Source organism: Strix aluco, chromosome 15, assembly GCF_031877795.1.
Source record: "Strix aluco isolate bStrAlu1 chromosome 15, bStrAlu1.hap1, whole genome shotgun sequence".
Classification (NCBI taxonomy): domain Eukaryota; kingdom Metazoa; phylum Chordata; class Aves; order Strigiformes; family Strigidae; genus Strix; species Strix aluco.
In genome coordinates, this window is record NC_133945.1 from 15,312,020 (window position 1) to 15,326,539 (window position 14,520).

At 43.4% G+C, this 14,520-nt stretch overlaps 2 protein-coding genes across 3 annotated transcripts in view; one reads left to right on the top strand and one right to left on the bottom strand.

Moving 5' to 3' along the window:
- PDXDC1 (pyridoxal dependent decarboxylase domain containing 1) overlaps positions 1 to 6,062 on the top strand; it is a 33,765-nt gene extending 27,703 nt beyond the window's left edge. Inside the window, exons 20-23 of the mRNA XM_074841415.1 lie at positions 1,661 to 1,753; positions 1,850 to 1,946; positions 3,214 to 3,318; positions 4,133 to 6,062. Coding sequence (XP_074697516.1) covers positions 1,661 to 1,753; positions 1,850 to 1,946; positions 3,214 to 3,318; positions 4,133 to 4,395 — 558 coding nt within the window. The 3' untranslated portion in view covers positions 4,396 to 6,062. The remainder of the gene's footprint in view (positions 1 to 1,660; positions 1,754 to 1,849; positions 1,947 to 3,213; positions 3,319 to 4,132) is intronic.
- Positions 6,063 to 6,319: 257 nt separating this feature from the next.
- On the bottom strand, positions 6,320 to 13,605 carry NTAN1 (N-terminal asparagine amidase). 2 transcript variants are annotated; one of them, XM_074841417.1, is made up of 10 exons: positions 13,456 to 13,605; positions 12,245 to 12,347; positions 12,092 to 12,157; positions 11,363 to 11,471; positions 10,281 to 10,354; positions 8,918 to 8,971; positions 8,055 to 8,108; positions 7,418 to 7,515; positions 6,798 to 6,911; positions 6,320 to 6,639 (listed from the first exon to the last, which is right to left on the bottom strand). In XM_074841417.1, exons 4-10 carry the CDS (start codon positions 11,404 to 11,406, stop codon positions 6,460 to 6,462), a joined length of 618 nt encoding a protein of 205 aa, XP_074697518.1. In that variant the 5' UTR covers positions 11,407 to 11,471; positions 12,092 to 12,157; positions 12,245 to 12,347; positions 13,456 to 13,605; the 3' UTR covers positions 6,320 to 6,459. The 2 variants fall into 2 exon arrangements, with proteins under 2 accessions (XP_074697518.1, XP_074697517.1); XM_074841416.1 differs by having other exon boundaries at positions 13,394 to 13,591.
- Positions 13,606 to 14,520: the final 915 nt, after the last annotated feature.

Sequence of the window (14,520 nt, forward strand, 5' to 3'; positions counted from 1 at the left end):
TTGTGAGCTGGTGTTTCTCATCACTGCTAGATGTAGTGGGATTGAGATTGCTTATATACCAGCTTTAAGATAAGACTATGCCCTAAAATGTGTGAAAAATTTTAAATTGGTGGCTTAAAAACAGAAATTACAAATTACCTATTGAAGTAATAAAGTTGATGATGCAATTTCTTTGTGTAAAGGCATTTACCTGATTAGAGGTCTCCAAATGTTCTCTAAAGTAGAATTCCTAAATGGCCTGCATCACAAAAGAATGTCTGTCCTTTCATTCCTCCCGTGTTGGGCATTTAATTTCCTTACCTAAAAAATAAATAGAACTTCGGAAATCCTTTGCATGTTTCTGCCCATGGGAATATGTTGATTTTGGCAGTGAAATTTTGGTAGCAGTGCTTTCTGGAGACTTTCTGCCCACTCTTGACTCCCTGTGCTGCTTTGAGGGTGAGATGAAAGACGGTTTGCCTGTAGAGTACCTTCAGTTTTTTAACTTGCAGTTGAGAGATTGGGAACCAAGTGTTGGAATATGGGCTGCTCTGATCCTGAAGCTTCTAGGGAGGAACAAAGAATAGTAGAGGACTCAGAAAGGTGCAGTTCTTGGAACCAGCCACAATAAATCTGTGGTACTGAAAGGATCTTGCACCATTTGATCCAAAACTGAGAAGCAGAACCGATCTGTGAGAATGACACTTGCGTCATTTAGATAAGCGATGGGGTTTTTTTGCGCAAGAGGGAAGCTTTTAGAAAAAACAACTACTCCAGTATCAGCAGACCCTTAGGACATATACATAAGTATGCTAAAAGGCAGAACCAAAATTTAAGACAAACATCTTGTCTGGACCAGAAAACACAGGGTTCTTCCTTGCACTCTGAATGCAATCCTGTCCCACTCCCTCCTGTAGTCAGGGCCTTGGGGTATTGCGCTCGCTGTGGTGGTCAGTTCCTGGCTTGCCTCTCCCCCAGCGAAAAGGAGCAGCTTCCTCTTCTTCCTTTGTTTGTATTAACTGACAGTAACCCAAAGTTTGGGCATCATATTAAGTTATGGAAATTGACATTTTTCTTGCACAAGACAAAATTGTGACTTTGTTTTTTGATCTCTTGGGTTGGTTCATTTATTGCCCCTACAGCTCTCCCAGTAAGCTGCTTGTCCTTTGCAGTATAAAACATCACTGATGCTGGCACAGGATGCCACGGGGATCAGATTGGCAGTTGCATATTAAATCTGAAAAACAAAGTTGGACCTAGACTGACACATGCATGGTTAGACTTACTGTGAGGCTGGCTTAAGTCCTGGGCACTTCTACAAACCCAAATGTACTCTATGAACCTAAAAATTCCTCCCAGTCAGATACAGCATCTGATGAACACTTATGTGCTAAGCAGATCTTTGAAGAATTTGGGTCACAGGCTCATTTCAAAGTAAAAGAAACATATGTACCATTCCTGTTTAAAATTACTTTCTGTCCTCTGGGTGTATCTTCTAGAAAACCTGTGGTCAGCCTGTACCTTCTTTAATTTACAGTCATAATGAAATCATGATTATCAAATACTGCCTTAAATGAGAAAAAAATCTGACTACTGTGTTTACATCCTCAAAACCTGAAGTAAAAAGAGAATTTCAAGTCCAAATAATATATAAAATGATGTAATTTCTGGTTTTTATTAGCTGTTGGAAAACATGACTGAAGTTGTTAGAAAAGGGATACAGGAAGCACAACTTCAGCTTCAGAAAGCAAATGAAGAACGACTTCTGGAAGAGGTAAGGCTATAAACATTAGTTATCTAGGTAACTTGAAGTAATTTGTCACAACAGGTCACTTGTTCACCAGCCAGTGTTTGGTTGTGTACTTTGCAGGGACTGCTACGACAAATACCTGTAGTCGGCTCTGTGCTGAACTGGTTTTCTCCATTCCAAGCCTCACCAAAGGGAAGAACATTTAATTTAACAGCAGGTAGGACTCGGTGCATCTGCAGTCGTGTTGTGCTGTTGTTAGAACTGTTTCCAATTTTATACTAAAATTGCAACACCCTTTCTTGTGCTGATTTGATTGTGAGTGACATAATCCACCCTCAGGATGTAAAAGAACATGCTCTTCACTATTTTTGTAACACCCAATAATCTTCTAACCTCACTTGTAGAGTTTACATTTTGTTCTTGCATGTTGAGTCACATTAAAAAAAGCTATGTTAAACACTGGTATTTATTAATAGGAATGATTTCTGTGACTTTTGGCTACATATGCTGCAAAGGTTTGGTGTTTATAAATCTGTAAGCTAGCAGGGTAGCTCAGGTCTTAGACGGTTGCTTCCCCACGTATGTGCACACGTGTCCTCTTGAGCGTGCCTGCAGGGTGGCGCTCGGCTGTTCTGCTGTGCTGCTGGAACCTGATGGCTCTGACTGAAATCCTGGTTTGAGAGATCCTCTGGCTATTGCCACATTGATCAAGTATGAGTTTGCATGCTAAATAGTGTGGTGTCTGACAAGGACAGGCTAAAACCAGCTGAGGACTAGCGTGAACCTGGCTTTGGGGGAGACAGTAATGAATGGAATATTACAATGTAAAAGCCTACTATTTACTCATACATTTGTAATTCATGTCTGGTGATGTGAAAAGAACTGTCTATAGCTTTTACATAATTAAGACTGATGTACTAACATAATACTTTCTGAAATTACAAAGTTTCACTCCAAAAATTGTGGCAGTCTTAAGAATATTCCTGAACTCAGCAAAGTGTCTTGTCAGACCTAGAACAGTAGCCCAGCTGTCTGTATGTCTCCATAAACAGCGAGGAGGACTTTCTGCTGTATTTGGGGTCATTCTTTCCAATTCTTGATGCACCAACTGGTAGGTTCTTATGGCAGAGAACAGCGAGGTTCCCCCGGGAACCCTTCCGTCCCCCATAGGCAGCCAGCCCTGCTGCTGGCACTGCTCAGGAGCTTGCAGCTGGGAGCATGTCAAGTGCCCGGTGGAGGCGGGGAAGAGGACTGCAGGCTGGACTTCATTCATCTTTGTAAGTCTCAGCACTCCTGGCCCCAGGTACTCAGAAATGGATTACCATCAAGTGGCAGTTTCAACTCAACCTAGCACATGCAGGTTCAGAAATGTGCATTAAAAATAAGATTGTTACATACCTTATAAATGCAGATGAGCATAAAACTTGCCTAGTTTGTGTTACATTCAACTCATTTTTTCTTTTTTTTTCTTTTTAAACCTGCAGGCTCTCTAGAATCCACAGAATCTACATATGTATCAAAAGCTCAAGGAACAGGCACCACTCCACCACCAACTCCTACTTCCAGCCTTGCAAAGCAAAGACTTCCTGGTAAGTTTCTACATCTTAGTTTTATTTCTAGAACTTGACATCCTGCCATCTGAGTTGCAGGACACAAGAAGACCCACATGATTTTCTGTCTTTTATAGTATCTGGAACTAGAGCTTATCTTCTAGTGCTTTAAGTCTGCCTTAAAAACCTTAATTTAAACGTGGCATAGAACACCACTCTAATCAGTTTTCTCCCCAAGAATTCTTCCTGGGACTACAGGAAGTTGTTATCCCATTAACTGACAACTGCCCATGAAGTCTGGAATCTTCCTCGGGGATATTAAGAGGTTATTGAGTTTTAAAAATTGGCAGGTAAATAAGCCAAAGGTTTTGTTTGAAATGAAAGCATGAATAATGTGTAATCATGTATTTGAGCAACTGCATTTCTGTTGCTACCTAATATTCTGTGGACAAAATCATTCTAAGGTGAAGATCTAGTAAATGTATGATCCTTTTAGTGTAATTGTATTAATAATTAATGTTGATTTGACTGGCAGGAAAACCATAGTTTTAACTCATCTTTTGAGCTGGTCCAGCCTGTGATTTTTTCAGTGCAAGTTTTTACCCTAGAATGACTTCACTGGGCATGCTGGCAGCTTGCTTTTCAGCTGAATTTTAACAGTCTCTGTGTACACAGGATGAAATAACAGGTGCTATTCCTTTGCATACGCATCTCTGTTTAGGGTACCAGTTAGCACCCAAATAAAATCTCTTTGCAGTTGTAAAATTCAGATACTTTTTGAAACTTAACTTGTGCATACCACATCTTGGTTTTGCTGCTGTCATTGGCACTGTATTCTTCAAACACTTCACAGGTCAGAAAATTTTTAAAAGGTCTCTAAGAAGTTCTGATGCGTTCAGTGAGACCAGTTCAGTCAGCCACTGTGATGACCTGGAGAAGATGGATCAGAGACCCCCGACTCTATCCCCTGGCCAAGAGCAAGGACCTCTGGAGACAGAAACACCAGAGGAGCAGAAGGAGGTGGCACAGACAACAAAGACAGACACTGAGGACATTCAAAGTGACAAATCACCACGTGACTGCATGAAGGTAGAGGAACAAGAAAGTCAAAGATAAAATCCAGACTGTGGATTTCAGACTTTGCAGAGGAAGCTCATGCCCTGGGAGGCAGGGTAGTAATGATGCATTTGAAATGTGAACAGTGCCACACACTAGTACAGTAATAACTACTGTAACTTATTAACTGGGATTTTGCACAAATATAAATTCCCCCCCCATGGGACAGAGATTTGTCTTATCATACACTTGTTACAGTTGCTTTAATCCTCTACATGTCAGTGTCACCAAAGTACTAGTGAAATTTATTAAGTGCTCATAAACGTTTGTAAAAACAATTGGCAGTTACCCTTCCTGTAGGAGTCTAAGCATGCTAATAGTTGCTAACCAATCAGCCATACACAAGATTCAGAATACAGTTGCACCCAGTAGTTGTAAAATGATCTTATTTTATGTTAATACACTTTAAAATCAACTGCCAATTGTTCACCTTTTTATTTAAAATTCAGTTTAGCTTCTCCTGCAAAACATCTACTGAAGTCACACTAGCTCTGTTTTGCTTCTTTTTTTACCTTACAAAGAACATTGCCAAACAGCTGTGGTGCAGTGAGCAGGAGGGAGGGATGCCTGTGTATATAGGAGTCACTGGTAGTACTTTACCATCAACCATTTTTTTCCTGCTGTTGACTGACCTGACGTGTTCAGCTAAGGCCCTGGGTACGGTGGGGATGGAGCTGGGGAGGCCTGAGCCTTTTAGAAAGAAACAGTGCCTCTGCATGCCTGAACGGCTTCTTGCTTCTGCCACTGGAAGGAATCACCAAGGCACCGTTATTTTCCTTTGCACGCCATTTATAAACCAAATACTATTAAACACATTTATGTAGTGTAACTGGAGTTCTTTCTGTTGTGTATTTTTAAAGATAGTTGTAGTAAAGCTTGAAAAACCAATACATTTGTGATGGTTTCAACACTTATTTTTTGAATAACAGTAACTTACCTATGGTAGGAATTGTACAGACTCAAAGAAATTCTATAGGTTATTTACACTACAGCACAACGTCATAGTGTCTAGGACTACTTAATGCACAAGCAAAGCTTTGGATAAACGAGAAGCTAAGGTGTAGAAGTCTTACACTCCCCCCCCCCCAATTATCTTAAATCACTTTGCTGCAAGTTTTCAGAGCCTCTTGTGGAAAGGAGATCTTTAGGGAAAGCTTGCTTTCCCAAAGGTATCAGATTTTGAGGAAAACCATCCCATCCCTCTAGAACTGGATTTTGCTGTAAAACTGTAGTTTGCTTCATTTGTTGTTTGGGTTTTTCTCCTCCCCCCTAAAAGGTACACATTAACACCATAACGGCTGTAGTGGTAACTGACTGACTTCAATAATCTGAAAAATTTGGGGTTTTTGAATTGTACTGTCACCTGATTTGACTCTCAGCTTCTAGATCCTGAACAAGGTTAATTTTGCTGTTGGGGTAATTTATGTAAATCAGAGTGCAATTTTTCTAAAGTGCGAAAACAAGTAAGTTGACTAGTCTTCCTCATTGGTTTCTTTGGTGCAATGAAGTATGTTAATAAGAGTAATTTGTTGGGGATAAAGTTATCACCACAAGGATTAATTTTTAATGTTTTTATATTTGGAAGTGTAAACCGGTAGTTTTGTTGGAATGAGCTTCATTCTTTAGATACTATCTGAATGTTTCAATAAAGATTCTTCAAATTATTACTCTTGAATCAAGTTACTGTTGCGGGATATTTCCCTGTGTTTCAGTAAGTATGTGCAACTTTCTTTCACTTTGTGTGGAAAATCATTTTCTGAAGTACACACCAATGTACTGACTTACCTTCTCGGTCTCTCAGCACTGCTACCTCTCTTCACTGTGCCGATCAAGTTACTGCATTGGAGCACTAGAACATAAACAAAGCCAACTTCTGACTTCAAAGTAGCAGTGATTCCTACATAAAGAATGCAGAAAGAGCAAGTTACTTCTGTCAAAATATTTTATTTTGAAAAGCACAGGAACAATGGTATTTATTTGTGACCAGCAATATGCTTTTTGCAACAAATTGCTCTTCTTGTAAGACTATACTTCCCTAAAGCAGTTGTGCTGTTTGCTTCCAGGTTAGATCTTGTCAGAACAAACCTGTTCCCACAACCCTTCTTCATTTTTTTTGTAGATGCGAGGTTTCCTGTCAGGAAACAGGGAGCGAGATGGAAAGGGATGTTCTTTTAAAAATGCTAATGTAGATCTAATGTGGGAAACAAAGTGGGGTGGCTCAGCCAGGGGCGATGTGGAAAGATTCTGAAAAACAAGATGGGAGCAAGAGCTGCTTGACATTCAAAATACAAAGTTCTCAATTATTCTGCCTCTTTATAAGATTATTTCCCACCCTCCCCAGCAGTACACTGGCAAAAGTTTTGACAGACCGTGCCCAGACCAAAAACAAAAATTGCAGGTACCTGTAAAATCTGTTCATCATCTTGTTCCAACCAGAAATCCACATGTGGAAAAGGCCTCCAAAAATAAGGGCCAATATGTAGTTGTTCCATCTTTGCATCGTAAATGTTAGTCAGCTGCAACAACACAGGGAGCCTCAAGAGTTAGACAGTGCTCACACCCACGGACCGGACAGCAAAGTCACTTCATCTGGGAGGCCTTAAGCTGCAGCTTCGCTCTCAGACCTCTCAGACCTGCTGCGGGCCAGCTCCGCCCCACTTCGCTCCCTGCGCACTAAGATTAACCAGTTTTTCTGACAAACAACAAACCCAGGACTGAAAGATCCTGCCGGGGCAATGCCCGTGACCTGCACCTCTTCACATAAGTCACCCTGCTGAAAGCTGCAGGGTAAGGGCAGGGGGAAGAGCTGCGCTGCCGAGACAAGGCTCACCCTTGCAGAAGCGGTTTGATCTCCACCCACTGTGTTATCCTTCACCTCTGCACCTTCCTCTTTCTCATGTATTTTGTTACTAACAGAACACTGCCAGAGTATTTTTTCCTCAAACTTTTGACAAGTCATTGCCCCTACCTGGTCTCCCCTTCTGGCAAAAATACCCTTTTTTCCCCTGTTGTTTTCACTCACTGTTGCTCCTGTTAAGACACGGGCTGAACGCAAATCCTCATCCGGCCCTTTTTCTGGGAAGGTTGCAGGGAAAATCTCTGCTGTTTTAACATTCACAGCTGGTAGGAAATAAGAGTTTAAATACAAAAACAATTAATTCTTACAAAAACACTTGTTTAAAATGACCATGTCCCCAACCCAACTATGTTGCAGGAACGTTAGAACCCAAATACTACTCTACCACAGACCCCTTAGCCTGTGATAGCATATTTCTACTTATTTTGCTTTAGCAGCATTTCAATATTCCCAAAGAACATTTTCAGAAATCAACTAATTAGAAAAAATACAGAATGAACAATAAAAGGAAGGTTGAATTCCAATCCCAAAAGTTAGTACAGTAGCTTGATACTGACAAAATCTTAGGTACAGTTAAATGAAAAAAAATCTGCTTGCATTTGGACACAGCCACGTCCATGTGTGCATCTACCTAACTGGGGTACTGGAAGAGAACCCATTTCTACCTACATCTCTGACAGCAGCACTTCACTTTTGGGACGGGCTTTACCTAATCATTAAAAGCAGCCCGTTTGCTGTTGGAATCTGAAAAGCAATCCAGTTACAAAAAAAAAAAAAAAAAAAATAATTTAATTTAACTCACCTATTCCATAAATGATTGGAAAGTGAATATCCTTTTCTTCTCTGTCATTCAGTTCTGTAAGAAAAAAAAAAAAGTAAAACTTGAAGGCCTTTGTATTTTTGTCTGAGCAGCATTCATTCACAGTTGTGTGTTATCAGAGAAGAACGGATCTGATGCTGCATAAAGCAGAAAAAAAACAAGGAAGCCTAAAAGAAATATGGAAAGGAAGGTACCAGGTGAGTAACACCACGCTTGGGGCCTGGAGCAGAACTCTTATCTCCTAACAGCGTGGCCAGCACCAGCCAACTGTCACTCCCCTTTCTGCAGGGGCAATTCACAGGAAAAAATCCACAATGCAAAACTGCCACGACACCAAGTTTCAAAGATGTAAATCACCAACAGAGTTGAAAAGCAATGATGATGGAAACATGACCTGAACATGATACGAAGAAAAGGAAATGACTTATTCCTTTATGTGACGTTACATGCTATGAACTAATGGACTGAGTTTATGAATACATTCGAAGCTGCAGGGAGGCAGGTCTGGCGACCCAGCAGCACACAGGTCTGTAAGTGCCTTTCTCCATTGCTTCTCGAGATACCTGTAGCCACCCAGCCTCTTTCCACAGGGCAAGGTGGTGAAACAACCCGGAAATGATCACAGGTGGTTCTACTCTCAGTTGCGTTTCAGCAGCACTTGGTAAGGAGAGAAGCCTTGCTGCATGGTCTGACATCACCACCCACACTACCAGCAACAAAACTAAAACTTACAAGTCGTTATGGAGGCCTCGTGCTGCAGATCAAAAAGCCATGTGGGAAAAGACCCCTGCACTTTGATTTCAGCGGCTAAAGATACTTCAAAAAACAAGGAAACATTTTCTTACCTGTTACGCAGAAAGTCACTAAGTGAACATCATCTGGCTGGAGATCGAAGGCTCCTACAGCAACAACGACAGCAGCAATGTATAAGACTGACTGGTGGCAAAGCAGGAGCTGTATCTAGACGAGGGGGCATTATCAGTGCTGCGCACTGCAGAATAGATGGGCACAGATACCTAACGCACTGTTCCTAGATAAGGCAACACAGCAAAGAGCGTTTTGCAGATTTGCTTCAAACTAACTTTTATAAAGCCACAGCTACTAAACATAACAGTAATCTACAGAGAGTAGCCATCTGTAATAGCAAAAACATGCTAAAGAAGTGTCACTTACTCCTTTTACTGACACTGATCTAGCTCTGCCATCACATCAGCTCTGCTTTACTTCACTACACATTTAACAGCTTATCTTTAAATATTCGTATATAGTGAGCAAACCCAGTCTTCCATTAACTGTAAATTAATTCTGCTTTTCACCATCCCACACACTAGGAAAAAAAAAATAAAATCTCTTTTTTCAAACTTCTAATAGCAATACAGCATTATTGTTTCAAATTGTAACTTAATGAATGAAAGGTGCATCAGAAGATTGAAAAAAGAAATTAACCAAAACACTTGATTCTGTACAGAACTCTCATATGACATATAACACAGGTAACAGGAATCGCCAGGTGTGATGGCCACGTGGGCGCATCCCAGGACCTTTGCGGGTTCCGTTCTCCTTTTTGTTTATCCCCTTGGCCACCTCCCTCCAATCCTGACACCTGCCCCCGTCCCTGCCCTTCCCTGCTCCAGTGGGGCCGAGGCCTCTCCACACTCAGGAGTGCTCACAAGCCAGAGCACTTACAGGTAAGCAGGTCCTTTACACTTCCAATTTGTTTGTAAAGCACCACCACCACTTCTCTGGACTACAGATTTTATAAAGATACATAACATCTTTCATCAGACAATTCCAAACAATAATTAATTTTTACCTCTTCACATTAAGGTACAAAATGAATAGTAACTCATGAAGTCATCCACATGTGTAGATTTAGACAGTGACAACACTCGACCAAGATCACGTGGCATATCGGCAGCAGAGCCAGGAATCAAGCCCAGCTGAACTGCACTCAATTCTACACACTAGAATATAAGCCAGGACGAAATTACCAGTTTAGACCCTCCGTCCCACACACTGGCCATGCGTGGGCCTCACAAGTCCAACCCCTCTCCACACCAAGTTGTCAGGTAGAGAAAAAACCCTTCAAAATGAATCCAGATTTCCTTCCATTAAATGACAGGGGGCTCAGATTACAAACAAACTGTACCCAAATCCAGTCAGAACTATTTTTTCTTGGACATGAGAGTGGAAAAAATGTGAACTTACTAAGAAGCTGATTAGTAAGTTTTTGTGATAACTGCCTATCATCATTGAAACCTCCAACTAGGTGCACTTCCAGCCTAACAGAGATGGAATAACAGGAAACAGCAATTAAAAAAACAAAGTGAATAGCTGTACAAAATAATCCCCAGCCCAAACTGCAAAGCAATCATTAGAGAAGCCTCACGTTACAGTCACATGCACCAAGTTGGTTTGCATTACATAGCAAGTTATGGTAATTCCATTCCCAACGCTTCAGGGATCATCCAGGAAATAGCACAAATTTAAAACTTTAAGAGGCATTACATGCATGCAAATCCGTCTAACCCAGTGGGGTACCTCGGGTGGTCAGCACCTCTGGTGTGGACTGAACTTAGTAACCACCTTTCAGTTCCCAAGAAAGGGTTAATTAAACATGAAGATTTTTGCTCCTGTGACCTCCTCGCAACTAGTTTCAACCATACAGCAGGGTTCTTCTCTGAGAAGTGTCTATGTAAAGACAAGTCCTGACAAATCATGAGTTTTTCGAGACCATATCGTCTAAGTTCACTGAGTTTTTGTTCTTACCACACTACAGGGGCAAAAACTTCCACATCCAGAAGGAACCTTGTTTGCTAAACTCCATTTCAAAGCTTTTTTCCCCTCACCGTCCTGTCCCGCCAGCCCCATTTTGTTTTTTTAAATGTGGGACTTAGAAAAATCGCAGATGGATCCTCAGATTTCAAAAGGATTTTACAAGACCAACAGTCTGGAAGGAAAAATTTAACATAAAACCAAAACCAGTTCTTTGGAAAATTTCACATATCTGAAACAAAAGTTAAGTGGGAAACAGTAAACACAAAACCTCCCAATGGCATTTTACAGAGACACTATTCAGAACAGAACCATGCTTTAAACCACTGCTAAAAATACCCTCAGAATCATCACCAAGGAAATAATTTTCACTTTACACGTGGTTCCTGATCAAGAGATATTCCCTTCACAACAACCTTGTCTGAACCCCTTATAATCATGTAAAAATTCCCCACCTTACAAACTGCAGTAACCTTTGTGAAAAACAGTACACAAGCAATAAGAGCAGAGCTGACCTTCCATATCCTGTGGTGTTAGAGAAAGATTTTACTGAACTCATGATGAGCGACACCTCAGCTTCTGTGTCGGATCCGTCGCAGTGTGTCAAGCAGGTAGCTCCGCTGCCTGAGGAAGGTGCGAGAAGAGAGTTAGTTAATGACATTGCTGGAGGCCCTTACGCTACTGCAACTGAAATCAATAACGGTTTATGCTGCCATAGTAGTGCAGGAGCTATACCCACCACCACCTCGCTTCCTCTCAGGACAGCAGCTTCCAGCAGAAGATACGGGTTGACTGAGCGAGGCAATAACCTCTTCGTGTGCCCCGTTATAAAGTCACCAGACTCATGTGACAGTTACAAGTGCCCTCCTAACCAGGACCAGGCAACGTCTCATCAGAAATCCAGGAGCGTAGCAAGGATCTTTCCACAAATTCTACCTTTGGTAATAACAATTACCAAACCCTGCAGGCCCGAACAGCTGAACACAGCCAAGGTCTGCAACTGCCACTACCCGCTGCCCGTGGGAGCAGATGAAGTTTAGGATCTGCTCACTGAGCAACCAGAACATGGAACTGCTGACACTAAACACACCAACTCTTTGAACAAGTCATTAGTTAATACATCATGTGACTTTTTGAGATTCAAGTTTATATAAATTGCAGTTATTTTATTAATGCAGCATAAACCAACACTAATTCATTACTTCAGGGGTCCAGGTTTTGTTCTGACCATCCTTTAAAGATACCTGTGTGTCGGAGCACAACTATGTGGCAGGTAGTTGCATCATCTGACCCAAGAATGGAAACAGAACCTATTTTAAAGGAGAGAAACACTGTAAGAACTCTGCTCTCACAATCACTGTTTCAGTAGAAAAAAAAATGTTTATGTTCTCACATACCATCTTTAGGGGTAGTCACTGCAAACTCTCTCTGCTGGACATATAGAAGACCCTTGGGTTCCACAATCTGAGCAGGCTGACTTCTCAGAAGTTTTGCCTTCTCCTAAAGATAAACGATAACAGAAACTACAGTGGCTGAATTCTCAGGTGTATTCATTACTTGATAGAAACATCACCTCTGAAAAGCAAAGGGATCCAGGTCAATGAGAAATGTACATACTTTGTATTATGGAGTATTGTGAAGTTTGAGAATTTTCCACTTCCCCGCCGCTGATCTAGTTAATTGTTAAATCCCATCATTCCATAGACACACAAAAGCCTATTCCCTGCTTTATAGATGATAAAATGGAGGTACAACAAAAAGCAATAGGACTTGGCAAAGATTACATTAGAGCATACGAGAGCTGATCTTGGAAGTTTAATGAGGACAGGAGACAAAATGTAAAGGTTTCAGTCTTCTACTGCCACAATCTAAATATTTATTTAGTACATATAAAAAAATCACTATTTATTAGCTTGCTTAGTACATAAAACCCCCTGATTCTCATCACAGACCCTCTGGGTAGGCAGTGAATTTCCATCCTGGGGCTCAAAACCCACTGTTTTTCTGCAAAAGCTCAGTTTCTATAAAGAAACATCTTCTGATGAGAAACACCTGCCCAACCAGCTCTGCTCAGCAGCTCCTGGCTGACAGTCCGCCGTTAGGATTACAGCCTTTATATACCGCGAGTGAGGTTAATACCCTCCTGAAAGTCACTAGTTTGACTTTTATCACCGGTTTTTGTTATTTCGCACAGAAAGGGGCAGCCCGGCCCGGCCCCGCCGCCGCAGCCCACACCGCGACCGGCCGCTCTCCGCCTCAGAGCGCCGACCGCGACCGCCCTCCGGGAACGCCGCTTTAACGGACGCCGATTGTCCTCTCGTCCAACCCGTGTCTCCCCGTTGTCGCGGCGCGGGGAAGGCGGCGCGGCCGGGCCACCCCAGGCCGGGCCGCCTCAGCCCGGGGCCGCCCCTACCCGGGCCCGCGCCTCGGCGGGCGCCGCCTCAGCCCGGGCCCGCGCCGCTCCGCCACCCGTTCCTCCCGGCCGAGGCGGCGGGTGTCCCCCACACACCCCCGCCCCGCCGGGCCCCTGCGCGCCGCCGCCTCACCTCGAGGTGCGGGTGGGCGCGGATCACGTCCCCCGTGGGCCGGGCCGGGTCGAGCCGCTCACCGTTAACCAGCAGCGGCATCTCGGGCAGCGCCCGGGCCCGGGGCAGGCGGCGGCTCCGCGCTTCCTCCCGAGGGCCGCGCCGGGCGTCGCCGCGCGGGGCGCTGGGAAAGCGGGGCCCGGGGAGCCGGGCGGGGCGGCGGCACCGCCCGCGGGGCTTCCGCAGCCGCGGCTCGGCCCGAGGGCCCGGCCGGGCGGGGGCGGGGCCCGGTCCGGCCCCTCAGCGGTCGCCGCCTGACGCGGGGTCAGAGGCGCCCGCAGGAACCAGTCCCGGCGGCACCGCCTGAGGATTTTAACGTCGCACAAAACCCCTCCTGCGACTGCGAGCTTATCCCAGAAACCGTTTCGGAAATACCCACCCTAGTCCCAAATTTACAAATAAACCCGCGCCGCTATCCTCCAGCCCCAGCAACCACAAAATGAAATTTTCAGACGCTCCCCAAGACGTCTGTTTTTCCTTACAGACCAGGGATTTTTGCTCCAGTTGTCCCTGCACGAACAGTAAGAACAGCAACCGTGGCAGCTGCAGAGTTAAATTCACTGCGCAGGGAGAGACGACAGCCAGGGCCCCACGCACTGCTCACAACCAACAGACAGGAAAAACGCCAGGACCCTAGCTCTACCTTTCCAATCCCATTTTCACAAAATTAAACAGCTACAGCAGATATTTTCTTCAAAAAATACACTGTGCTTCTCAGGCAAGGCAAAATTTCCACTTCCGAAACAGCTTTCCTTGCAATACTGCTGGTAGTTATGGAACAAAATCTCTGTAGCAAAATGCCAGCACCTGCCAGCTCACCGGTCTGCAGTTACACTACGCAAACCAGATCCATCACAGAAGAGGTTACAGAAGCACTGTGGAGTTCCAACCTGGATCTTTAAGTCCCTTAAAGTATACAAATGTTAATTCTGCAACTTCAGTATAGACAGTTCCATGTCAGCATATTTGTTTATGTTACACTTCACAGCACTTCCTTCTTTCACTCTCAGTAAGATGCAGAAGTTCCTGACTCACATACCTGGTGTTACACCTTGGGAAGTTTTACACAGCCTCATTTTGTAAGACGT

Excerpts from the sequence above, each read along its gene's own strand:
- NTAN1 (XM_074841416.1), bottom strand. The coding sequence starts at position 13,474 with ATGCCGCTGCTGGTTAACGGTGAGCGGCTCGACCCGGCCCGGCCCACG. Across the intron at positions 8,972-10,280 it reads ACTTACTAATCAGCTTCTTA|GAGCCTTCGATCTCCAGCCA; the intron begins GTAAGTTCACAT and ends TTGTTGCTGTAG. Across the intron at positions 7,516-8,054 it reads TCCAATCATTTATGGAATAG|CTGTGAATGTTAAAACAGCA; the intron begins GTGAGTTAAATT and ends ATTTCCTACCAG.